This window comes from Orbicella faveolata, unplaced genomic scaffold (assembly GCF_042242905.1).
Source record: "Orbicella faveolata isolate gen_17 unplaced genomic scaffold, um_ofav_v1 contig_36, whole genome shotgun sequence".
In the NCBI taxonomy this organism is placed as follows: Eukaryota; Metazoa; Cnidaria; class Anthozoa; order Scleractinia; family Merulinidae; genus Orbicella; species Orbicella faveolata.
In genome coordinates, this window is record NW_028301565.1 from 14,256,638 (window position 1) to 14,284,341 (window position 27,704).

The following is a 27,704-nucleotide window of genomic DNA, read 5'->3' on the forward strand; positions in this document are numbered from 1 at the left end:
TATTCCTATGATCTAAATGGCAGGGAGTTGTCTAGAATGTGAAACCAATCAGGGGTACACGTATGCGTATTTCTTACAATATTACAGAACAATCTCTTCCACCGATCTTTAGGCCTATTTGTATAACGACACCAACCCAACCCCTGGTCCAGTACAATTTTTAACAACGATGATAACTTGCAGTTTGCTTGCATTTTTTTGGAAGGGGAGAAGGAAGGGGGAGGGGGTGTTAAATGATGAATTTTAGTCAGAATTTCCTTTCAACTCCTTCTATCCAGTATCCCTTATAATTAGCCCCAATCTCTTTCTTTTTCCTGTTTTGATCTATATGGTGGGTGATCATATTACAGAGTAGCAGTGAAACAGCAGCTCAGCAATCTTTCAGCCTTAAATTTCTAAGCCCTTCCATTTGAGGTCAAAAAGGACAGAATTTCCTGGTGGTGTCAACAATAAATTTATACAGATCATCTGATTGTTTTGTACAATCCCAGAACTTTGAATTGCCAGTATTGATTATATCAAGTCTCCATTCTAATAAGGAAGTCTTTCCAAATCTCCTGTTCAACCTACAAATTGCAGTTTTGATATTTGATTTACTATTATGCCCTTCTTCCAATGAGCTTCCCCTTCTCACATACATGTATGGGCAAAAATCAGGAAGTCCAACAGGGGTTTCAAGGAGGAAATACAGTAAAAACATAAAATATAATCAAATGAAATGTTATCCACTTTAAAACTAATTTATTTACTGAGTCAATGAAAACATTTTAAATCATTTACATGTCTGCGGTATTTCAAAATTAAAAGCAGAACGTGGTTTACATCAAGGAATGCAATGATCAAATCAAAACTAACCCTTAACCTGGGGAACCCTGGGAAATAACAGTGAATCATGACAAGGTTGGGGAGTGACAGGGAGGGGGGGGGGGGTGGGGGGAATGAGGAAGTCATAACAGTACGTCTCATTCTGAGATGCACAAAGGAACAACTGTCAAGTTGCCAACCACAAAAAAAAGTGCACAAGTATCATTATGTAGTCTGTCTAGCGTGAAAGCACTGATGCCGCTATGAAAAGGTGCATATTATTAGTAATCAGTGACTGATCAGTTCTGGTTTGATTCAACTGGTTTACTTTTGGTGAAGTTTGTGTTGAGGCTGGTTGAAGGACATCATGTGAGTTCTGTTGAGGTCAAGAATTACCATAGTGACTTCTGTAGGGGTGAGTAGTTGTTGATATAAGTTGAGTAGTGTCTGTTCTTACATTGTAATTAGCATTGAAAGTGTGTTGTACTATAGGTTTTAATTCGAATGGAGTTCAGTAGTTTGGTCTAGTTATTGTTTTTTTTCAAAGGAACAGTACAAAAGGGAACCTTCCCATTTTTTAATTTATTCCCTGAACTTTTCCTGATTTTGAAAAACAAAAATTTCCCTGACTATTTTGGATCCTATAATAATAGTGCATTAATTAAAAAAAGAAAAAAAAGTGGTGCATTTTAATTGTTTTCCTGCTGTAGAATTTGATGACTTGCGTACCTTGAAGGGATGCCCTTTGGGGGATTCCCCTGAAGGAACCAGGTTAAGTTTTGATTTGATCATTGCATAAGAGCACAAGTGTTTACCTGGTCCTGGATTGCAAAAAAGAACAAAAAAAACAAAAAAAAACATCATTCTAGAATAAAATTGTGGCTAATATCCTCCTCCTGTCTTGTCCTCAGGCATTTTGTCTTCAGCTGTTCAAAAGAAGGAATAGAAAAATTTAGATACTGTACATCAAATGTTTATGGTGTAGTGGCATATCACCAGGTGAAATGGTCCCCAGATTAAGGAGCCTTCCCAAAGTCCTTGAGTTATGATCTTGAACACCGCACTTTACTCAAACAGTAACTTCCTTCACCAAGGATTATAAATGGATACCAGCAACCTACGGTGGAACCCCATTAATATGGTCACCAACGGGCCATGAAAATTTGGCCGTATTAATAGGTTGACCGTATTAATGGGGTAGAGTCAAATTTCATGACTGGTCTAAATTAAGTGACGTCTTAACTGAAGTAACAGATATTAATATCACAATTGCACTTCTGAACCACTGTTCTTTTATAAACATCCGCAATGTAGATAGAATTTTGAAAAAATTGAAACAAATCACTCTCACAGCTGGTCAATTTGCCTGCTGCCCAGCACCTAATGAAACCCCTGATTTATTATTAAGGGACAGTGTCATAGACTGTGCATGTGTGAAATCTTGAGTGGTGTTACAGAATTCTGTGTTCAATATACCATTTGAAAGCTCAATGAATGCAGATTCTTAAGAAGATGAAGATACATGCAATGGGTGCAGATTCCAGAAAATATCCATGCCCTTACATCTCCATCTAAACCCCCTTCTTGGCTTTGGAAATTCCACAATGCTTAGGAATTCAGTAATTATTCAACTGCCCCCTTCTCTAAAAAAATTTTACTTTTTCTTTACAACTGATTTGAAAGGCCCTCTCTAACTTCCAGATACCAAAATATTATACCCAAATTCACCCTTTGAAACTTGCTCTCTCCTTCTCTAATCTGAAACTTACCTACATGACCCGTAGCCTGCAGAACAGGCAGATTAGCAGGGCAGAGAGCGAAATGTGATACACGAGTGCGGAGTGCGACCATGAGCATGAAGCGTGTGGCAAAAAAAATCTGCCTGTAGTCACACCATTGTTTATGCTCTACCGCACCCTTGAAATGATTGGCATGAAAGAATGAGAATTTATTGGCCCAAAAAAAAATGTCTCAAGTAACCAGTTTACAAATGTATACATGACACAAAACAGTCAACAGATGTGAGCATCTAAATTTAGCTAAATTTAAATAATGTGGTGCCAGAATGAACAAAGGAGGTATAAACCTAAACATGTAGCTCAGGAGACGATCAACATTACAACTGACTTGTCCCTCCAGAGAGAATAATTAAAAGAGACACAACATACATTTCCGCAGTAGAAATGAAGCAAGACAAACCACACTTTATCACTCGGCACATGGCAAATTACAGAGGTGTCAAACTCTACAAAACAATAGATAACAGCTGAAACCGTGCAGAGTTCTGACCTCTAACACTCCAACGGTTCTACTCAACTTTTAAAAAAGTCCTTGTGATAACAAGTACCCTTCAGAAACAAATGAGGAACAAAATAAAAGGTCAAGAGGCTGGAATTAATAACAGAATGCAAAGTAGAAATGTGACGAGCCGTAGGAGTCTGTGAAGGCCTGTCACCCAATTTAACACATTTTGTTTTTTCTCGCATCTGACTTCACATAGCTTGAAGCAACCAATCAGCAAAAACCGTTTGCCAGGCGAACAGTTCGAAGAGCATAAACAATGGTGTGACAACGGGCGGATTTTTTTCGTCCGCACTTCGCGATCATGGGCGCGCTCTGTGCTTGTGTATCGTGTTTTGCTCCCTGCCCCACGAATCCACCTGTTCTGCAGGCTACATGACCCGTGAAAGTACAATGTATTTTGTCAGATATTCTTGCAAAAGGGGAATTCCTAAGAAACACTAAAAAGCAAGTCCAACCTACCCGCTCCAAACTTATTTACCAATTTGGACAGGGGTTACATATCAGCAGTAAGAGACTGATCCAAGTTTTCCTTCACAATGCTTTCAAGACTGACAGCTGGACACAAAGCTTATGAAGGCTTACCCTTCCTTCACATATTCATCAAATACCTTTTCCTAATTGCAGTTGCCTCTTGTTCACACCGCAGCTAGTTTTCACTTGTTCCATTACTCATCACCATTTTGAATTTGTCAAACAAACTTGAAAAATTTAGCCTAAACTTTTTAAGTTGTAAACCAAGCTTACCACATGCACAATTCATTACATTGTCCCCTTAAGTTTCATGGAAATCTTTGAAATCTTGTTGAGAGGAGGGCTCTACTTAGAACAAAGTCAAATAGTTTTACCTTGTTGTGATTTCAATTTACATGTATCATTGTTTTAATGTACTAATTACTAAATATCTGCTCATTGTTCAAAATAGCGAATCCAAAATCGAGTGTTTGCAACCAGATATTAAGAGCAGCTTGCTGTAACAATCACCTTTACCAACTGTATGCAGGATAGAAAGAAATTGATTTTCCTCAAACTCTGTCAGGGAGAAGGTTTTCAGTAACTTGTTTCAAAACTGTAACTTTGAGGTTGTTTAATATTATTTTCTTGTTGAGACAGCCTTACATGTACATATTTTGCCCTGTAAAAAGCACAACACAACCCTAAAATTACACTTTTTACAAATGCTAGCAAGCCAAACTAATAAATCTGGCTGGAAAAGCTAACCCATAGTACTAAAATATTATCTTTCAGCAGTTGTTCAGCACTGTCAGATTTGTATGTAATTTAACCCCGAATTTTCATCCAATTTTAAAAATTATATGCTTCGACAATGTTGTGTCATGTCAAAATTTAGTTCAATTTTGTGGACCGTTTTCATGGTACATGGTTTACATGTACCTGTCAAACAATTTTTCTGGTTAAAAGTATCCCTTAATCCAAGTTTTTATTGCAAATCTAGCTTCGGCAAGACAAAAAATGAAATTATAAAACACAAAAATTCAGAGTATCTTGAAGACTAGGCACTTATTATAAGGTAATTGCCTCGGACCTTCCACACGGGGATCATTAACTCTAACATTGATCCCGAAATATTTGCCTGTAGGTCTAATTTCAGGTAAAATTGTCTTTAGGTCTCTAAGATCAGTTACTGCAATTGAAAATACATATCAGGTTACAAATGAGCATTTTAAGCAAATGTTAATTTTGGATAAGAAATCATACATTTGACGGTTGGTGACTACAGACATCACACGCAAAAAAATATCAGATGATAAATCAGCATCAAGAAAAATCTTTGAGAAAGCAAGTAGAATACTTACAGTAGTTGCCAAAATTTCTTATTTTAATTTAGCCTCTCTTGATAAAAATTAGCTGAAATGGTAACATTGCTTGCAAGCTTTCCAGGTGATCTGTGACGTCATTGCGGAGGTCTGGGGAAAGAAATTTTAATGCCGTATCCCATAAACAAATGCGCGCACCAATTCAATCTGTTTTCGAATCATGGCGGCTGGTCGGCGTGATGTGAGCTCGATGTTTTAAAAATACTTCGCCATCAGCGAGTGAGAAGACTTGTCACTGGGTAGCTTGTACAATGCAGTTATTGCCAAGAAGAGAAACTCTGCTTTGTTAAATGCTTTGACAACTTTTGGCGACGAGCGTTGCAGACAATCCAAACGTAAGCTCGATGTACTCCTGCGTTGTATGAAGTTAGCTTGTTTATTTCTTTGTTATGTACTGGACATTGGCTTTATCAACAGTGAATGTTACTCGTAGTAAAGCTGTTATTGGTTTTTGGGAATGGTGTGTTTGTCTTAATTTTATTTTTTTATGTGCTGATTTTAAAGAAGTTTTGATGGAGCCTTCGTTGCTCTCTCAAAGTCAGTTCCATTGTCGCGGGTGGCACAATTCTTGCGGGCATTTTGATGCGGCGACATCCAACATTTAAAGTAGTTAAGTATTGTTTCTTTTGCCGGCTACTTGTTTTTATTATGGCTTTTTATTGTTTGTTTGGATGTTCTGTCGAGCTAAGGAAAATGTGCTTAACGCTGAGTCAGTAATTCGTCGTCATTGCCCATATCAAAACTGGTAAATTTTACAAAAACAAACAGAGTTTAAACGAACATCTTCGTCTTTATCCGGAGCACAAACCGGGTAGCTTGCCAACCTCCCGGAAACGGGTTTCATTTAGACAATGCGCAGAAAAATTTCTAGACGAGAGTAATCCTTATTCAAGGAAGCAAAGGGTCAGCGAGCTGCTGAACTGTCTGAACGATGAAGAACTTGTGGATTTAGTTATACCAAGGATTGCCAAAATTGTGTCACCGGTCGACTTTGTACCGCATGGAACTGTTGGAACTCGCTATTTTTTACAGCAAATTATGCAGAAATGAACTGTCCCTCCACTACCCAGAACTTCAAGCGCTGTTTTGTCCAGAGCCCTCACCAAGCACTGGTTTCTACAATCACAGGCCAGTGTTAACTGAAATAGTTCAAAAGAACAAACCTTATTTTTGCGACTAGCTCCTCGAAATTGACCATGGTTCTTTTTTCAAGGATGTTGTTATACCTTGTGTTTTTCGAAAACAGCACTCGGCATTTATGGAATTTTCTTGTGGAATTGTGAGGTCACTTATGATTGGACAAAAAGAAACACAAAATATACTGAGAAACAAGTGGGGGAAAAAATTGGAAGGGCCCATTGGCATCAATCCAATTTTAAGTAAGGATGAGATTTTTGGTCATCTGAATGACACCCGTCAAGAATTACTGAAACAAATTGGTCTTACTAGAATTCAATGAATTTGGAGAAGTGTTTTTAGGTCATGTCGACATTGAAAAGTACATTTCATTGTTTCCTACCCAACTTGGTACTTAGAGTGTAATCAATACAGCCAATAATAATTGTCTGATTCTAATGGATTACACTGATGGCTTTCCTTGGCTGAAATGGTCTCGTCATTTGACAGGAGAAACCAGTGTAAGGAGTGAAACTAACTGAGCCTCACAATTAACTAAGTACAGTTTTAACTGGTGCCCTTTGGTTGGGGAATGATGACTATGAGACAACAAGAAAATGTGGTCAAGCTTTTTACAAACAACTTAAAGAGCTAAAAACAATTTAACACCCACTGACTGGGCAAGAAATTAAAAATTATTAGATGAACATGTGGGGGACGGTAAGGAGAGGAGATTATCTACTGGGAGTTCATCTGCCAAATCAACTTATCCAATCCCAGAAGCCCCAGAGCACCAGATCCAACTGGGCAACATGAAGATCATCTGTCCAGAACCAGTTTGGACAGTTTCAGATGCAGAGAGTTGCCAGAAAAAAATTGAGACTGAACTGTGTGGAAAAGCCCACACCAAAGAAAAGCACAGAGAGTTTGCCAAACAAAATCTTGGGAACACTGGGTGTAAAAATTTCAATGGTACACCCCTTTCTGAGTACTACCCTGGTACTGCTCACCTTGGCGTTCGATCAGCTGAAATGCTATGTTTGTGAATTGCAAAAATTGCAGCAGGTAAAATGTGCTTTTTCAAACTAGTTTACACTGACAGTGATTGTATTGTGCCAGAAAAAACCCACCAAGGCAACAAAATTTTTTCTCTAGCTTTACTTTCCTTGAAACAATGGAGGTAGGGATCTGTAGGGTGGTTATGGATTTTTCCTAGAAGTACAAAATACGAATAACAAAAACCAAAGCATAAAGTGCCATTTTCAAAAATCGTCAAAGTACTTTTAAAATTAGAAATAATGTGCACGTCTTTCACAAGTTTGCACCCTTTTTAGGATATTTAGAAATAAAAAGAGGGCTACCGGTACACTAAAAATCCTGCATAGTTATGAAAGCCTCTGACGTTCTTGGTTTGGAAATTACTGAAGATTCCATAGTTCTAGATGTCAAGCCACAAAAAAATATGGAGAGGAAGATTCGCAGCCACTTGGCTGCGCAGAGTTCTATCATTGAAGCAGATGTCAACCAGAAATCGAGTGGTAAATGGACAGAGCAATGTATCCTGGCGAGTGACAAACCACCATACCGGATTACGGTAGGACTGATGCGTCAAAGAGAGTCAAAATTCAGCCAGTTGAAAGAGCTGCTACTAAAAATTCCACCCTTGAAGTCGATGGAGGCCTACAGGCAACTTACCCACCAAGTTCGCACGTCCATGGAAATCCCGAGGAAAGATATCCGATCCTGAAAGATCCGACTCTCCTCAGAGCTGGACAGCTAGCTTGTTTAGATCTGTTAACAACACTTCCACCGCAGAATAAAACTGAGTACGTCGTCAAACTGTACTCACTGATTCAATGTACATGTAAATGCAACACTCTCCCACGGGAAAGAATTGAGCGCTGACGAAATCCGAAAGAATTATACGAGGATTTGACTCACAGAAGACATCCTAGTAAGTAAGCTTTTGACCTTTCACTTTCAGTCTAATTTAGAATAAATATCTCTCTTCCATGGAACAATTTCTATGTCGCAAACCTTTCCCTCATGGTAGCCGACCAGCCGCCATGATTCGAAAACAGATTGAATTAGTGCTTGCATTGGTTTATGGGATACAGCATTAACATTTCTTTCCCCAGGCTCCCGCAATGACGTCACAGATCACCTGGTTATGTTGAGTGTAAAAAAAATTCTTAAATGTTGTCAGGTCTGAAACAGCTGGGGTATTGATGTAAGGGTCAGCACTTAAATAGGGTATCACATTTTTGGTCAGGGCTTTACTAGGGTAGGAAAAATTGTAGCAAAAAACAAAAAAAAAATTGATTTTGCTCTTAAATATGGTAAGGGTTTTCAGAAGTGGCCCCACCCAATTTTTCTGGGAGTACCCCATCCCCTGTGGGCAGAGGGAGGGGATGTGACAGTTTCAAATTGACTGATACAAACATGTACATTACAAGTGAAAGCATTGCAAACAAATTAATTTCCAAAACATATAGCAGTTTACACATAAGCTTAATTGCCATGTGTTGTCTCATTAACAAATAAAGAAGCCTAAGCTGTGTATTACATTGTGACAAAACACAACGGGCATTTGAGAACACAAGGGAAATGTAGAAAACATGAGTCGCAGGCGAGAGTTTTCTACATTTCTCGAGTGTTCTCAAATGTCTGGTTTGTTTTATCACAGTGTAATACATGGCTTAGGCTTCTTCATTTGCTTTATATGATATAGATTTTACACAGGCAAAACAATAAAAGATGCTTTTTCTATGTTTTATACTCTGATAAAACATGGGTTTTTGACCAATCAAAGCCCACGCAGGGTCCTGTCTATATTATAATTCCAGATATCTTACTCTAAAAAATCTTGTTATGATTAAAGACAAATAATTCATCTGAGATAAAATTATTCACCTTCTAAGGCAGATATAGCCATTCTTTTTATTTGATCTTGTCTGCTGTGCGTGCGTGTGTGTGCGTGGGGGGGGGGGGGTCAACACTCGCGGGAATACTGAAGACAACGCCGGTGGGGGGGCAACACTCAGGAAAATACACATATGGCGGGGGGAGGGGGGGACATACATGATGATGTTTTTTGCAGAACGAAGCCAACTTAGAAGCAAGCTAGAACCCGATCAAAAGGGGAAGAAATAAATATTAATATAGTCAACAATGTTACTATATCAAATATATTTTGTTTGTCCAAAAAGCTTACCTGCAATCCGAGTTCAATCGCCCGCTAACTGAGCTCTCCAGCTCCAAGCGCAGATCTTCCCTGAATATACAACAGGTACACTGATAAGGAGAAAGTCCTCCATATGAACAAAGCATGAAAGCACTACAAGGAAAGGTACTAAATACACAGTGAATAAGGACAAATTAACCTTTTAGTCTGCCTTTTTTCAGCCTCGTTCAACTTTCGCGGTTCAACAACATGGACGAACTGTTGTTGCAGAGAATGCTGGGAACGTTCACTCATCTCGCGCGTCACCCGCGCGAGTTGGTGTCGTGACAATGTTCGCTAAAAAATCATATACTCTTTGGGGCCGCATATACCTATATAGCCCATATACCTCCCTCTTCGTACCTCCTGGCGTGAAATTTATAGGTAGTTAGGTAGTCAGCCATCAGGCATTTTTACAAATAATAATAACTTGAGTTTGTTAGCACGTGAGGGCAAAACGCGCGAGAATTCCTCTCATGGCTAACCCTGAATTGAAGAAAGCTACAAGAACCTACAAGAACGAAGAATTCTATCGCACTGCTATATCTCTCCAGCCTGGTTGTAATGGCGTTTTGCCATCTCGCGCTAACAAAGTCGGCTATCTTACGGAAGGGGGTGTTCCACGAACATTTGGGTGGGGGGTGTGCGGCGCGTCGACACTTTAAAACCAAACAACGCTATTTTCCCTACTCTTTTTCAAACCTGATCCTTACAAGTAAAAAAGTACAAGCAAAAACAAAATAAGAGAAAAACAGAAAAACAAGCGCAAAAAGAAAATGAAAAACATGCGCATCATGATTGCCCTTTGTAACTTACGTTTCTCATCGTTGTGGTACAGTTGCTCATGTACACATGCGCATTCAATCTGCCGTGATCACAAAACGTTTACTGTAATAAGTGTACTACAAGGATCTTACTTTGACGGCAAAGCACCATAAAGGACAAAAACGTTGAAAAAAACTTCAAGAAAAACTCTTATCGCATATGTAACCCCCACAACAAATTACTCACGTTTCTATTGCATATAGATATGCACTTTTTTTAGGTACTCTCCAAGAGAAGACATGGACAAGATGCTTTAGCAACTCTAAGAGAGCTGAAATTTCCTTAGCAGAATGAGGATGTTATATTTTAATTCAGATGTTCTCTAAGGTTTGTAGAGCACCCCCCCCCCCCCGCCCCCGAGCGCGTGCTACAGGTTACCTGATGACAAAAACTTTACGCTGCGGTGATATGCCCGCCTCTGTGCACAAAAACACGATTTTACCAGAATAATGAATTTTATTATCGTTCAAAATGGGTACAACTACACTTCTTAAGCGTAGAGAGTCACTTTGGACTAAACTTTCAAGGTTATTCATTATCTGGATTTCGTTTGTAAAACAATAATAATAATAAAAAATACGCTTGTCTGCTAAACCTTTATAAAAAGAGAGAGGCAGCTATTGACAAATGCCTCGTAACGTACAGTATGGTTTCCAACCTGCACGTGTATTGTTATCAAAACAAAATAGGAAGTCAAACGATTTGGCTATAAACGAACACTTGTTTATCAAGCCATAGTTAATAGAGGGAAATGGTTAACAAGCCCGGGAAACATCAAAGAAGCAAACAAATAGGCGACGATTTATGTTGGAAGGTCCTTGACACTGCACATCTTTTGTTTTATGTTCACTGACTGTGCATGAATTACATAGTCGCAATGCCTCTATTGGTTAGTTGTTTGAGCTCACATAACCATCCTTTGTATTTTGCCAGGTTTTGTGCAGGGTCAACCCCTAAAATAGCCTACAAAAACATACATCAAATATCTCTGTCAGGTTTCATAACCATTCCCTCTATTAACTACTATCAAGCTAAGCTCGGCTATATGCTGGTATACGTGAATGTTTGAATGAGAACGACGCATGGACAGCCTTGCAGCTCTTTTATCTCACCTTTCTCATTCCATTCGGTTAATATCAATACCAAACTTATATTCACTTTAATAAAAAATATAAAAAAGGAAACTACTCCTAATTTTGTACTAACGCTAAACAATACATTTTAGCACTACGTAAACTGATAAAAGATATCGTAAAAAACAATGAGTTAAGTTAAAGACAGCGGGACATCCTAATTGCACTTAACTACGTTTTTAAACCCTTTCGAGTTGTAAACAAAGATTTCTGCGACATATTTAGCTTTACTAAGCTCTAACTGGAGCTTAACGCTTTCAAACACGAGAAATAAACCCTCGGTTGGCGTTTCATTTCACAGAAGCTTTCAGTGGCTTTGGAACAACCTCTCCCAGAAAAGTACCCATTAGAATGTGTGCCCACTTTCTTATTTTTGTTTTTGTTTATATGTTTCGTTCTTTTTATAGTAAGAACTTTTGATTACTTTCGACGAACTCAATAGCTAAACAGAGATGGATACAGAGATACTCAAACGGGGGTCCCGAAGTGAAGAATGGGCCTGACCTTACGAAGGGAGGCCTTAGCATTGCTGGGCTTCTTCTTATTCAAAAAAGTCAGCACGGGAAAATGTTCCACGTTTCGTAGTCCCCGCCATCAATCCCAAGATCCAACAACGTCCAGTCATTTTCCATTGAGATTCCCAAAGGTGGGAGAGCACCTTTCTTTAGCTCTATTACATGGCTACAAATATACTGCATACACATTTTTAAGGTATCAAAAAAAAACTCCCCAAAATGGGAGGAGGTTAAAACGAACGCTAACAGTTAGTGCTACACGACGTTGACTCACGGCTTTGACTTTCTCTGTATACCCAAGAAAGTGCAAAGCTCCTCAGTGTGCGAAGGCCAGCTTCATCTTAGTATCATTTTGTCCCTGTTTAATTTACCCCTTACATGTTACTCTAAGTGTTAAAATAAGGTGGCAGTAGCAGCGGCAGCACTAGCAACTGCAGAGCAATGCTGTGGCGGTCGGTAGCAGTAGTGGTAGTGGTACTGTTACTGGTTGTGGTAGTGATAGTGGTAGTGTTAATACTAAGTAATTTAAATACAAAGGCGCACTATTAAAGAGGGCTTCCCAAGGAAAACCGGGCTACATCTGTCAGTCAATGTGGGGAACACAAAAGCTTAAATTTAGTGAAGAATACATTTCGCCAGTCAAAGTTTCGTAATTGCTTTAGCCATGAAAAGTTGAAGGTAAGAACTCTTCAGAGGCATTACAACGTTTAGCATCTAAGTTCAAACTTCCACAAGTGGAAGAGAAGCTTAAGAGAGAAGCTTAATACCTCTTATAGTACGCCTTCAAGTTTAACTAATGAGGTTCAGGTGCTTGCTTTAGAACCATTAAAAAAACTAATTTAAGTACGGCATATTTTAAACTATTTCAGTTCTGTCGTGGGAGGACATTTGATGCTACCACCTCGCCGCGTTTAGGGTTTCGCCTTACGTTTGTGATTCTGCAGTGGACGGACTATTATCTTCCAGTACCAACACCGTTTGGCCAGCGTCCGGCTGGGTAAGCGTTTCATATCGAGCTCCCTCTTCCTTTTCAACTGTAACCTCCGTTTGATCATTCTTTGGTTCCTTGCTCTTTACGGAGACTAACGATTCGTAACGCGCCTCTTCCTGGTCTGGTGTATCTATGCGCACGGTTGTATCTTTTTCCTTCTGGACAACAATCTCCACTTCATCAGCCTTTAACTGTTGCCCCTCCCCTAAAGGTACTTTTTGGGGCAGCTCTCCTGCGGCCTCAGCGAGGTTGTCATTCTTGCTGATAGACTCGACAGCACTGCCATCTGCGTTTATGCTCCCCATACCTATCTCAGCATAAATAGGATTGGAGACTCCGCCTGCTTCCGTGTGTTCTTCGAAGGGGGCAAAGATCACTGGAGCCACGTCGTCATAGTCCTCTGCAGCAGCAGTACTATCATATCCCGGATTTTCAAAGGCAGTGGTTTGAATCTTCGGCTGCCGATTGTCGTCCTCTTTCACGTAAGGTATATTCATGGAATGAGTCCTTCTTACCCTGATAAGTGATGACAATAATTAAATTACGGTTATTCCCAACTAGACTGTGATAAAAATAAATGTAGAATACTTCACTTCACAGCTCACCATTAAATTTTCTGCGATTCGTATTGATTTAAATCGATCACGTGACGCGAAAGTGTTCTGCCATAGCGCCCGTCCGAGGAAAATACCCGGATGGATAGTACTTTTCCGTGAAATTTTTTTTCTGTAAACAAAGAGACTTGTAAAAAAAAGTTGAAAGCCAAAAAAGTTCAAAACAAATTCAAATTTTACAGTAGGCGTTCACGCCTTTCATCTAGAAAAAGGTGAAAATAATTCAAGATTTTTGAACTGGCGCGCGGAAGAAATATAGTAGTGAATAATTAAGACAATGGAGCGTTTACGTCTCGGAATTATCAGTCTGATAGTCGCCCCTTGGAAATTTGATGCTCTTAAAACTAGCATATTTTTTTAAAAGCATCAAATTTCCGCGAGGCAACTATCAGTCGATAGCTCCTCGACAGAAACACTCTATTGTTTAAATAGAGGTAGCAAAATCTTAACCTAACTTATAGGGTACACCTCCACCCAGATTAAGCTCAACTGAAATGTCGACACCATCTTATGGGATTGAAGCGTTGATTTGAGCAGCACAGATTTGTGTTCTTAGCTCGAAGTAACGTTCAAATTCTCAGCTAAATGATCCCGATTCTTTCGTCTACTGAGGTTCAGAATATTGTAAATGCATTGTATGTGTTCTGGAATGAGATGAGAAAATTTCAGATAATGCTTACCTGAAATACCATACAGCGATGGCAGCAATAATGACGATAAGTACCAAAGCTACGACTATCCCAGCAACTAAACCTCCACTTGATTTTCCGGTCTGTGGTGCACTGGTAGGTACTTCCACAGGTTTTTGCCTGACTGACAATACCTCTCCTCCAAGTTCGTTTCCAATCTCATCAGCTTTGGTCTCTGTCACATCAGCGACGAATTTACTTGGCACTGCCACAGGTTTGCCATCCGCGGCAGTTCTGACAACAGCATACTCCACTTGGATTCCGCCATCGACCTCCTTTGGTTTCGTAGGCAATTTGATGTCTTCAAATTTAAAAGGACCTTCCACTGCAGCACGTTTAACGATAGATTCAAGACTTAAAGAGTGAAAGGATAAACATCAAATCAGTCAGTCATTCCCAACAATTAAGTAAGTGAGCAAGCAAATTAACTTAAGTATGGAAGGAAGGAAGGAAGGAAGGAAGGAAGGAAGGAAGGAAGGAAGGAAGGAAGGAAGGAAGGAAGGAAGGAAGGAAGGAAGGAAGGAAGGAAGGAGAGAGGGAGGGAGGGAGGGAGGGAGGGAGGGAGGGAGAGAGGGCAGGCAGGCAGGCAGGCAGGAAGGCAGGAAGGAAGGAAGGAAGGAAGGAGGGAGGGAGGGAGGGAGGGCGGGCGGGCGGGCGGGCAGGCAGGCAGGCAGGCAGGAAGGAAGGAAGGAAGGAGGGAAGGAAGGGTAGAGGGTGAGGTAAGAATAGTATGTAGCTACGTACGAGAGGCAGGTAAGTAGCTAAAACATGAGGCTGGTAGGGAGGCACATGCAGGTAGACAGGTGAATAAGTAGGGTAGCCAAGGTAGACAGGTATGTAGGCAAGAATGTAGGTAGCTAGGTGGATGGGTAATTAGTTATTTAGGCTGAAAGGTTTGTAAGGTAGGTAGTTACAATGTAGGTGGGAAGCTATAAAGGTAAGGAGGTTAAGGGAGGTAAAACAGAGGGGAGAGTAGGTACGTGGGTGGGTAGTTCGGCAGGCAGGCAAGGCAGGCACGTTGGTATGGTGCGGTGGGCAGACCGGAAGGTGGTATAGTAGATGGGTGGGTAGGTGGGAAGGAAGGAGTGGTATGAAGGTAAGGTGGTCAAGGTAGTTACGATGGTCGGTGGGTAGGCAAATTTACAAAGTTAGTGAATATTCTAACCTTTCACCAGTCGAGCATTCTGGTTTGTCTGGGTTCGACGCACATTCTTCGTTGAGTGATACCACGATGATAAGAATGAGCACTGTTTCATTGTACTAGAGATATGCAAATAGATAGTAAGTATTAAGGCTGGAGGCTGCAGTTCTTTCTCGGTCACATGGTACCTAATGTGGCTTATTTCCGCGGAGATACAATTTTTATACTTTTATACTTTTGGACTAGCAAAAATTTCTTAACTTCGTATTCAGCTGGTTATTTGATTGCCTGAGTTGATCTTACATCTACCAAAGTTTGTTTGTTTTATTACTTTTTTCTCTTCGTCTTTAGGGCTCTTCCATTTAAGATTTTTAGCAGAAACAAGCCAAGCGATCTTATATACTTGGTTTGCAACTTTCTCACAACGAAAGTAATGTGAAAGTGATAAGGTTTACAGTACGTCCACATTTTATTAACTGTTTCAAGGTTTGCACTGGCCAGTCGCGCATTAAAGGAACTACGTCACGGTTTGCGCATATTGAAAAGTTTAGCCTCAATTTTTCAAATTCGTCGCGTGTAATCCGTGTCAATCTTCTCCATCCTTAGCCATCCTTGTTCCTTTATGGTTTTTCATTATCTCTTTGGTGTTTTTCTATCTTATTAAACTGTTATTTTCAGGTTTCCTACCATTTAAAGGTAATTTTGTATTTGGCCAAAATATCTCAAAATACCGTGACTGAGCTCCTTTAACGTCGCTCTAAATGCCTGTTAAGATGCCATTTCAAGTAAATCCGGTCCCGTCTATTAGCCAATCACAACGCGCGTTACATCTTAACAAGCTCTAGTAACATTAAAAATACAATCCATTGCGCCTGGTAAGCTGTGTTACTAGTGATGGTTAAATTGCTTATTGGCAAACGTGCACAACAAATAATTAGAATGAATGGCTCGTACCGGGAACAATTATTAACTGAAGAACTGAGCGACGTACAATAAACAGCGCTGTAACGTGTAGCGTACTTCCATTGTTTCGGAACTTTTATATAGAGCAGTTTTCAATGAGTGTCGAAAAGCGAAAAGTTATTAGTTTGGCTTTACTACGCCACACGATTGGCTTAAAACTCGCGCCACTTTTCCATCAAACCAGAAGTAAAAGCGAAACCAATCACAACTCGCTTCCACACGTTTTCCCGCGCTTTAGGACGGCTACATGTATTTACTTCGAGTTTTGACTGGTTCATTGGATTGTCTTCAACCTTATTGATTGGACAGACTGATTACTTTTGTTTTGGTTTTAAGACATCCAATTGAAAACCGCTCTATAGCCACGTGTTTAGAGCGATCGGCAACTACGCGTCGGTTGTATTTTTGAAGGCCATCACCCATGTAGTTACAAATAGACTCACCTCCACTAAAGTTATGCCGATAGTCATTTGGACCACTTCAGTCTCTGCAAAAGACAAGAGTAATTTCACTCTGTAAAACCCACTGAACGACTAACGGGGCAAATGTCCAATATAATTGCTTACACTGTGGTCGTCTGGCAATCGGTACATGGCACATGGAGCTGTGTTCTAAGGAAACTGACTTCTCATGCAGGGCATTGACACTCGACTGTAAATGCAGAGTTTCAAAACTGCATTTAAATGCAGGGCATCAAAACTGACTGTAAATGCAGAGTTTCAAAACTGCATTTAAATGCAGGGCATCAAAACTGACTTTAAATGCAGAGCGTCAAAACTGACTTGAAACGCAGGGAGTTGAAAACAACTTTGTATGCAGGGCCGGGCGTCAAAATCGACTTCTAAAGCAGGGCATGGAAACTGACTTCATATGCAGGGCGTAAGAGCATGTTGTTTAATAGCTAGGTAAATATCTGAATAGACAAGTAACCAAAACAGCTTTTGTACTGCTCAATGTTGCAGAATGTCACCTGAATAGGCAGTCGGCTATGTACCAGATGATAGCCGGCACAATTTTGCAAGACAATTTTTAAACCGTCATTGAGCTGCTGTTTGAAATTAACAAACGCACACATGAATATGTACAAATTAAACTTACCATAGTTAAGGGAACATGTTATGCCAGCAAAGTAGGGCTGACAATCACATGAGAAAGAGTCGTCGATTGTTTCACATGTTGCATCATTCTCACAAGGGTTGGACGCGCAGAAGTCAGGAGTGGTTGGAGCTTCCGTTGTGGGTGTGGTAGTTGGAGGCTCGGTTGGTGTAGTGGGTGGTGGTGGCCAAGTAACAAACGATACGGAACAATCCTGTGCATCTTCGATAACCGTTGGACAATCACATTTATATCCAGATGGAACTTTCAGACAAAGATGAGTGCAGCCACTGGTGCCACTCATACAGGGATGTACAGCTAATTAAAACAGAAAATAATAATAAAAAAAAAAATAAAAATATCTTAGTTGACCACTTCCCCTAAGGAGCTTTTCAGGACCAATGAAGGCAGACGAGTAGGGTCTCTACAAGTGTGGCCAAACGTTGAACCAAGTACTACCAAGGACAACAGCCGTCTGTGGACAGAACAGCACCTGGACCCCTGACCAACATGTTAAATAACTGCATTTAAGCAATTGATTTGACTCTTGGTTGATTAAACCTTGAACCATACACACATACATACATAGCTCAAGTAATAATACTTTTATTCCGTGCACTTGACTAGCGTGGTCATTGAAGTGTCACAGAGCAGGAGAGAGTTTATGAAAAATGTAAATTAGTATCTGAAAAGGCAATACTTACTGTCTCGCGTAAATTTGCCCTTTTTAACGGCAATTCCTCTGGGGTCATATGTCCCTTGAATTAAAGCCTCAACAAAGTCATCATTTGCAGTCTTATTCAATCGGAAGACATATCCATATACAAAATGTTCAGTCCAGTACACGTACTCATCATCGACAGCAATTCCATAGGGTAAATAGAAATACCAGAAACTCTTAATCAGTGTCTGGACAGCGTAATTTGCAGAACCAAGATCGATGTAAAGTAGAGAATATTCGTGAAAGCTCACAAAATAGATTCGATTCATTGGCACATCCAGTGTAAGGCCTCTGGCATCAATAGTGTCCCCATAGAAAGTCACTCCCAACTCTGCAATTATACTTCGGTTTGACCCATCCAGTACTGCACGTTCAATAACCCCTTCGGCCGACCAGTACATAACCCTAAATGATAAACAGATAGCAGATGAATACACTAGGTGTGATACGTTTCACTTTAGTGCTATGCTTCAATTGGTCAGGAAATTATGGTAAACAAATGGTAAATTACATGTAGTATTAATGCTGCTACTCAGCTTCTGATCTGTGTACCTATTAAGGCCCTATTTCCCAGTTGACAAATTCGACATGAGGACCCAGGCGAACTGATCAAGAAAGAGTCGAAACTGGCATAACGGTGAACAAGAATCCAGCCTTAGCCCACTGCTACTCCAAAAGTACTCTGCTTCTTAGTGTTTAGGCATGTACCATTCCATCTTTTTTATTATTGCACATTACAACCATAGTCTTGAGGAAAACGGGTTCGTTGACTGGTTATTGAGGTGGGATGCACAATAGAGGTGATAATTATTACATTACATGTACACCAAAAAATGCAAAATTTTAATTTTTTAATTAAAACAACAATAACAAGAAAACGCGAAAATAGAATAAAAATGGCGCATGAATCCGAAAGACATGGCACCAAATGTTTACACTGTTTGTTTGACAGAACAAAACCATACTCATAAACTTAGACTATGACAAAATGACTCCAATTCCTACCCTTTAGTTGTATCCAAAGCAATGTCTACTGGAGCTGAAGACAAATTGTAAACTAGTACTTTCCAATATTCGCCACTCAAGTCTGAAACTTCGATGGTCCTATCACCACTGTTTATCCAGTATACATTTCCCGCCACAAGATCTAAATCGATGCCCCGGGGTGCTGTGACATTGGAACGAATGATCGCCTGGTTCATACCGTCCGTTGTAGACCGGTAAACAGTACCAAGTGTGTAATCAGTCCAATACACACGTTCTTCGAATGGATCAAACGCTACATTCATTGGACTCTCAATATTGGAAAATGGGAGGGGAGAGAGAATATTTCCCGATAGTGGTGACAAATATATTTCATCGTGATTAGCATCCGCAACAAATATCACATCGTCAACAATACCTGCAAGAAATGCCAAGGCAATTACTATGTTGAAGAAGAAACAAATCATCCCTCTCTTTAACAGGACGATCGAAACCTCTAATCTTTGCTGATTGCGACGACCTGTTATCTTCACAAGTGAAAAGATCACCGTTGCTATGGTTACATAATAAATCATGCCTTTCGCATCAAAAGTGAAATGATTTGGTATTTCACTGGTGTTTACATAATAAATTAATAATCCATTGCATGACTGCAAGGACATTTAAAATTTCTCTTCGAGTGTCGAAAAATTTTTCACGAATGAGCACAGGGAACGATTGAAATACTTTTCAACATGAGAAGAGGAATTTCGTGTAAGCCCGTTGAAATGTAAGTGAGGGAAATACGGTTGGTTTTGGACTTCTGATTGGCTGAAAGAGAGGGGCAAGTTTTTTAAGCCAATAAGCCAATCACAATGCAAAGGTAACTACTCATTGACATTCAGGTGAAAACCGCTCTACATGTATGTTTAACAATGTTACATGTATATGTTATATATAAGGCAATTTTTCCTGCATTTTAGGTAAAAGCAATGCTAAAATCATGACTGAGTACCTTCATTCGTGTACGAAATTCTCCTTGAACATCAAGATGAAGATATAATATGATATTTTGAAACGATACCAAATTGCAATCAGTTTAAAGCGATTTTTAAAAGAGAAGACGACAGAATTTGAAAGTCTGCCAGACATCACAACTTTGAGCCTGAGCAGAACATTATACTAATTTATAGCTGCAGTTACATAGTAATTTTCAACAAAACTAGACTATTATATTAAGGTTTCCGTAAAAATGTGTCTCTCCAGCGTTTGAGTTAGCCTTCTAAACAGACACCCTTTAAGATCATCATGCAAGCTTACTTCATTGGGAAGGAATGCATGATGAGCCATAAGAGCGTCTGCGTAGGAGACTGGGTTTGACTTTACAAAGTCATGCTGAAGGACTTTTGGTTGGGGTGACTTTCAGATCAAGAGGTCCATGTTTGCGCCAGAATTCTTGCATGTGTCCCATCCTTGGGTGAGACAATTTACTCTGACAGTGCTACACCCACCATAAATATAACTATTATAAGTACAGACTCAGCAATTTAAACGCCATTCCCTCAAGAGTGATAATACCACCTTAAGTCGATCAAGCTTAAGTTCCAGAGCCAATAAGCCATTTGCCTTCGTCCATCCCTACATGCATGAACAGACTTAACCTTTATCACAATTGATTCCAAATTTGTTTCAAAACCTAAGTATACAAGTACATTTTACGGTTGCACAACAGTATACAAATAAGACACGTACAAGATGTTCCATCTTCTGCAACGCTCATGCCAGCTTCACATCTGCAAGTCCGACCATTGGGTTTTAAGATGCAGAGCTGGGAACATGCTCCATTATCCTGGCAAGCAGATTGCACTGCAAGAAAAGAAAGCAAATTTATAAACTGTGTCAACATGTCATCTGGCAACGCTTGGTTCGTGTTCATTATAGTCTTACTGTGTGATAATCTCGCATCACTGCATCACCATTAAAAGTAATCGACCACAATGTTATTTTAAACACAAGGGACAACTAAAGTCTTTTTGCACCAAGCAATCACTAACTCATTATACCTAGTGCAACTTGACTCTTGTTGGTACAATTATAGTGGACAGGCCCGTAACAAATTCTATCATTTCTTATAATTTATAACAAACTTGATAACGGCTATTTTACCGACGTATTATTTAAATTGGCACAAAGTTAATCAATCCAGTTGGAAGATAAATGCAAATGAGAACGTATTACTCCTCCATAAAGACAATTAGTACGTAAATGGCATAAATTAAACACTCTTCAAAATGAAATCTGAAGGACATAAGGCACGAGAAACAAAGGTTTACGTGAAATTTTACCTATAGGGACAGACTCTCCAAAATTAACAGGACAAGCTTGAGCCTTACAAATAAAGTAAAGGAATGTTTCAAATTTTGTTTATTTCTATAACATGAAAAATACATTTGGCTAAACGTTATCCTACCTGGTATATCAGTTTCCATGGAATACACATATATTCCTTTTGGTTTCCCAAAACTATCAGCCACTGTTTGTGCTGTACCGGGGTTAGCCGTTACGTTTGCTTTAAAGACGGCTCCTGAAAACGTGCCATCACCCTCAGCAGTCCAATAAAGAGTGTCTTTAAGCAGCGCTAGACTTGTTGGTTTGTGAAGGTTTCCAGAAAGGATAGTGCGAATCTCCATATTGGCCAGATTAATATACCGTATCACATCATTGGTTTGGTCGGAAAAGAATAGACGGTTGTTGAGCTTATCAAGAACCACGTCAACCAATGTATCATCTCCAACGAATGACAAATTTGCCAGGAGCATTTGGTTTTTGCCGTCCATATCTGCTCTGTGTATTTGAAGACTATCCCCAAGCGATGAATAATACATGTACCTGTGTATCACAAAAAAAAAACAAAACAATAAAATACTATTATTATTATTATCATTATTATTAATATTACTATTACTATCATCATCATCATCATCATCATTATAATTATTAGTATTATAGTGTAATGAGATAGCGTCAACACAAAGAATGGTAAGGAACTAGTTTGAGTCTTTTCAGTTTAATATCAGCAACAAGGTAATAATACATGCCTGATACACAATTGACTAAGCCTTACCCATCAACACTGTCCAAAGCAATGCTTTGAGGATTCTGCACGTCGACAAGGATAGCTTGATAACGGCCGTCAAGAGAGGCAACTCTGATGTTATTGTCATAACTGTCAGCGAAGTAGACGTTCCTTCCAATAACATCTACTTCAATACCCATTGGAGAACTCACGCCCCTTACCACAGCTTCTTCTGATCCATTAATTAAGAAAGATCGATAGATGTTTCCATAATCATCAGTCCAGTAAATCTGTTTCTCTTTTGGATCGTAGGATATCGCTGCTGGAGCATACTCAAATGCAACCTTCAGTGGGATTACCTTTGCTGGAGAATCATGGGGGAGAGGGATGAAGTGGCACAGTGTTCGACCAGATTCACAAAATATCACAAAATTGTCAGCATCTGCAATAACATGTAAATAATGATTTAAATTAGTTCCAGTTGTCTTTTTATAGTACTTTGAAGGTAGCGAACCAGGTGTACAGAACAGATTGTTTCAAATGTTTTCAGGATCGATGTTGATATTTTTCAAGAATTCAGGTTGTATAGCACAATGCATTGATCATTTGACCAGTCGTTGTAACCCAGGAGGTGAAATTTGACATCAGTGGTTGATATTTAGGTGGGGAATTTGGTACCATATGGAAGGGGTTGGGTAGGGTTTGAACAAGTTACCTCGAGATCATGATGAAGCATCGCAGAAGGCATCAAGAGACAACACCGTTCTTTGTACATGTTGTAGATCAAAGTGGTTATTCAAGGGTGATTGTTTTAACAACTTGTTTTTCGCCTAAGTGTCCCGGTGGAGGGGGGAGGGGTGGGGTTTTTGATGGCAAAAACTGACTCTAAGGTGGGTCATTTGAACTGCATTTTTGCCTCCGGGGATAGGAATTTCTCCAACTATAAATTCAAAATGTCTCGCATTTGTATAGCAGGGGGGGTTGCCCAGGAGTAAGTTAAAGTTTTGAATTGACTGATACATAAATAATAACAAATTGTCACCAATGAACCCAGTATATAATTGTTACTCTAGCAGAAGTTAAATAAAAGACTTTAATTGTGATACAGAACTTTTCACATTCAACAAATTAAAATTCACGTGGAATTTGTTCGCTCAATTTTTTTTAAGCAAAGAGAAGATCTCAATCGATCTGTTGGGTTCTCCAATTCGTTTCTGTGCATTTTTTATCACCTATTTTCCATCTGAATTCATTGCCTCTTCGTCTGTTTAATCATGTATTGGTGTCACAAACCTCAGCTATCAGGTGCCAAACGTTTTCGAATTAAAATAACGTGAGCAAATTACAAAAAATGAAATATGTTTCATTTGCTCCAAGCAAAAAAAATCAGCCAGATGACAAATTTGAAACCGCGTAAATAAAACAACTACCGATAAGCTTTTTTGAATAGCTACACAACATGTACAGTCTCTTAAAGAATGTTTAAGTCTATTAAAACGGACAGAAACAAAGTAGCTGGCTCAAGAGCGTAATCTTACCAAAACTTCCCGTGTAATTGGAGCAGATGACCGATGCATCTTCAAAGTGATAACAGTAGCTGTTAGCATTCCAGTCTGCATGCTCACAATCTTCAATCGAACTTTCGTTACCAAGGCAGTGAACATCACTTAGCCATATGTGACCATTTCCTTCACCAAAAAGTGCTTCCTTAGGAGCAGCAATGGCTTCAGGATACCCGAGTTCCCTACATACCACTTGCGCATCCTTGATATCCCAATAATCGTCACAAACAGTACCCCAGTAGCCATCATGAAATATCTCTACTCTTCCTTCACCTTTTCTTACTCCATCAGCCAGTCTCAATTTTTGACCTGAGAAAGATTACTTGCAGTAAATGCTACAATACCAGCAATAATTATATCATGATTCCCCTGTAAGAAATCCCCTTGTCCCTAACGGCAAATGAACTTAATCTTAGAGAGGACACCATCAATGACAGAGTTGGATGATCAAGTCATGTCAAACTTTTCTATGTTGTCTACTTTCCAAAGATTTGATCCAGTGAGAATGAACGGTAACAGAGTTAATCCCCATATAGACCTTATTTGCAAGGTTATACCTCTCAAGTTATTTTTAGACATGGTATCTATTCTTCTTCTGGTGAATTTTATCACACAAGTTGTGTAGAATATCGATGAGTAGCATCTCTGTCACAGGATCGGCTATTTCAAGACCCTCCTGCGATTTCTGAAGCACGGAGTAATTTAAATATATTTTGAGAGGGATTAACTACCTTGAGAATAAGACCTATGTGCAGGAATAACTCTCTTGAACCCTTCATCCTCTCTTGGTTGAATATATTACACAATAGCGACACTGGGTCACGTCTTATACAGCTAACTTTCCTTGGATCATGCAAATGTGTTTTAAATGTTTTCCAATTTTTCTTTCCTTCAGTTATGTATCATGTGTCTTTGTTTCCTAGTTGCACCGTACTACACAAACCCGAGTTGAGCACAGAGCGCTACGCACCAGGCTTAAGAGGCTTTACCAATATGTTTAATCCTTCCTTTTTGGTTGCCGGCTTGATTGTGTGATAAAATAAATATTCATTTTTAAGAGCTTGTGCATTTTACATTGAAAACTGTTGAGCTAATTCTACGTAAACGGCTGTTTTCTTTAACTTTCAGAACAAGTTTGAAATATTCTACCTGAAGTTGTTTCCGGTGTAAACTTACAAACCACTCCCACATCTTCGCTGTGCCTGCAGTTGTGACTTCCCCACCCTCCATGACTACACTCTGCGATACTTATTTCATCACCGACACAATGGACATTATCCAGCCAAATTTGCTGTGGTGCAGTGAATCCCTCATACCAGCCACAGCAATGCGTACTCCAAGCTCCCTCTGAATACCCCAGCATGCGACAAATCACATTTGCTTCCTCGATGCCCCAGTTGTCGTCACAAATCGTTCCCCATGTGCCATTAAGAAGTAGCTCTACTCTTCCCTGATTCGACGTCATTCCAGACTGTAAACGAACCTTTAACTCTGGATGAAGAATACGCAAAGACAAAAATTATCATCATTCGTAAAACATTTGCATCAGCTCTAGACATTGTTTTTTACAAATAGAAGTCAGATGCCGGTAATTTCAGGTAAACAAAATCCCAATTGAGTCAAACCAAGCAAAAAACAGCAGCAGCAACAACAACAACAGAAGAACTAGAACATCAACATCAACTCACCTGGGTGGGGTCCTGGTGCCAGAGTTGGGCCTTAAAAAAATAATGAAATCATGCTAAGCCATGTCAAGGGACAAAGAAAAGGGACCAGGCTAAATAAATTAAATCCTATCATAGCAAATAGCTACATGTACGTGCTTGGTTGTTCCAGCTGTTAATTCCAACAGCAAAATGTTGCACGAGTTTTAGTGTGATCGGTATTTTAGAAAACAAAACATTCCCAATAATAGACACTCAATTTTCAGCCCACCTGCCATATTTCAGCTATCAACCAAGTACATTATAATTGCAAACACAGGAAAAAAGTCAGTGTTAAAGTTTCTGTACAGATCCTGTTGCAGTGGACATCTCAGAACACAGTTCAGGAATATAATCATCGCTTTCTTATTAACCGTACATAAACAAACGAACCCAAATCGTTTTACGATAGTGAACTCGTGGGCAAAAAAGCAAATCTTTCTATTCTAAGAACCTTTCTATAAGAACATTGAAGGTGCAGTAATTGAAACAGCCTGGCTGAGTTTTAGTTATTAAGATCTTCTGTAGATTTTACTTGGCTACGCAACTTGTAATATTGGTGCTTTATATATAGAAAAAAGTGCACGTCTCCCAGGTTGCAATGTATATAGATATATATAAGGACCTATGAGAGGGACCCAAAAGTACTAATGAAAATAAGGCCCAAGGAGCTGAAAATATCTCGAACTCCTACTTAAACAAGGGAGGGCTTAACTTAAATCGATCACACGACACTCCTTTGTTTTCAAGAAAGACGGGGTTCAACTTACTTACTACTACTACTACTGATCTGCAACTTTCTGCTCAAAAATCATTTTCGTTTACCTGCAGTTGGTGGAATAGAGTCATTTCTGCACACAACTCCTGCGTCAAGATCATGGTCACAGTCATGTTTTCCCCAGCCTCTGTGACGACAAGCAGCAATGCTTTGCTCATCACCGCGACACTTGACATTATCCATCCAAATGGGAAAGGATTTGTTTCCTGCACCAAAGTAACCCACATCGAAGGCTCCAGAAAAGTTGAGCATCTTACAAACAACGTCAGCCTCCTTCAAGCCCCAGTGATCAAGACAGACTGTTCCCCATTTGTTGTTATAATATACTTCAACAAGACCCTCATGCGAGAAGCTTGACCCAGTAAGACGTACTTCAAGATCTGCCAAAAATATATATATCAACCTAATTAGGACGGATTCCAATCAAAGTTCGAGCAATAAGTGCAACTATTATGACTAAAAATCTATTCACAGCACGGTAACCTTTTGAGTACTATTTAAAACATCTCACTGTAATTCATTTTTCTAGGTGACCCAGCGATTAAATCCTAAAGCGTTCTCGAGAAATTTAATGTCAAACCTCGTAAGAATGCTTAATGCGCGTGTTCTTGTGTTTTCAACTGACGTGAAACGTCCGTTTTATTGAAATATGGATAACTTCAAGTTCAATTTTCTCTCGCGGGGTCAGCTTGAGAGCTTAAGTCTCGATAAGATCTTCTTACCTTCATTCAAAATATTACCATGCTATGAGGCTTTTTTGGTAACTTTATTTCTGCCATTATTGCTCGAATGTTCTGCGGAAATCACCTTAATCTCTTTTTTTTTAATTCCATATAATATTCTCAGTATTGGACTTGAACTACTTTGCGACTGAGGCTAATGCAGGGAGTCTTTTCAAATGCAAATGACACTAATCTCTTTTTTAATGATATTCCCCGCATGAGCCTCCATTGCAAGCTAGTTCCAGTCCAATACCAGGAATACAAATATGGTCTATTGTCTTGTGCTCAGTAATATATTAATTTTACTTTGATCAAATAGTGCGTGTACTGTGATCTAATAGTTTGTCAGGTCTTTGAACACTCTCATCTCACTGAAGTTTAACGCTCTGGCCATTTTATGGTTGTCCATCCACTTCTGTGTTATGGCCATAGCCCTGATTAAACTAGTATCATTCCTCTCCACTTATTTTAAGGACGTTTGCACCCAAAATGTTCCCAGGGACAGATTTTTTTTTAAACTTTACCATGAAGAAGGCTTTTACCAAAAAGCCCCCAAAAATGAGAGTCACCGCGCTCATTTTCAAGATAAGGTGCATTCAAGGCCATCCGTTTTTAGAGGTTTTTGTTATTTTGAGATGATGTTAGCTTATAAAAAAAGCTATGTTAGTGAAATTTAGATCAGGTAAACAAACTCAGTTTAACACAACTAATTATATTAAGTAAACTTTTTGAGCTGATGTTGTTCCCTGAGGTAGAATAGGCCTAGAAAAGAATAAATAATTACTCTTAACTTGCCTGTCCACATTGGAAGAAAATTTCACTCGCACGAGAGTAGAAAAAGACAGATTTTTCCAGGCTTTTGTTAAAATGGACAAATTAAAAATAGATAAGGGAATTAATCTACAGAAAAAAATATAGGGGTCACCGAGCA

The 27,704-nt window shown here is 39.4% G+C and overlaps 1 protein-coding gene and 1 long non-coding RNA gene across 3 annotated transcripts in view; both read right to left on the bottom strand.

The window, feature by feature from the left end:
- Positions 1–304: 304 nt before the first annotated feature.
- LOC110064338 (uncharacterized) lies at positions 305–10,453 on the bottom strand. The gene is made up of 3 exons (XR_002298324.2): positions 9,443–10,453; positions 9,274–9,333; positions 305–1,730 (listed from the first exon to the last, which is right to left on the bottom strand). It is a non-coding gene; the product is annotated as an uncharacterized LOC110064338 (long non-coding RNA).
- Positions 10,454–10,543: 90 nt separating this feature from the next.
- LOC110064321 (uncharacterized) overlaps positions 10,544–27,704 on the bottom strand; it is a 63,978-nt gene continuing 46,817 nt past the window's right edge. For both annotated transcript variants that reach the window (XM_089275377.1, XM_089275378.1), the window contains exons 38-51: positions 26,099–26,431; positions 25,259–25,288; positions 24,720–25,061; positions 23,547–23,879; positions 22,057–22,450; positions 21,403–21,821; positions 20,685–20,798; positions 18,975–19,371; positions 17,953–18,374; positions 17,252–17,566; positions 16,597–16,640; positions 15,215–15,309; positions 14,041–14,403; positions 10,544–13,262 (exon numbers count right to left, since the gene is read on the bottom strand). In XM_089275377.1, the coding sequence (XP_089131503.1) occupies positions 12,680–13,262; positions 14,041–14,403; positions 15,215–15,309; positions 16,597–16,640; positions 17,252–17,566; positions 17,953–18,374; positions 18,975–19,371; positions 20,685–20,798; positions 21,403–21,821; positions 22,057–22,450; positions 23,547–23,879; positions 24,720–25,061; positions 25,259–25,288; positions 26,099–26,431 (4,184 nt within the window). In that variant the 3' untranslated portion in view covers positions 10,544–12,679. The remainder of the gene's footprint in view (positions 13,263–14,040; positions 14,404–15,214; positions 15,310–16,596; positions 16,641–17,251; positions 17,567–17,952; positions 18,375–18,974; positions 19,372–20,684; positions 20,799–21,402; positions 21,822–22,056; positions 22,451–23,546; positions 23,880–24,719; positions 25,062–25,258; positions 25,289–26,098; positions 26,432–27,704) is intronic.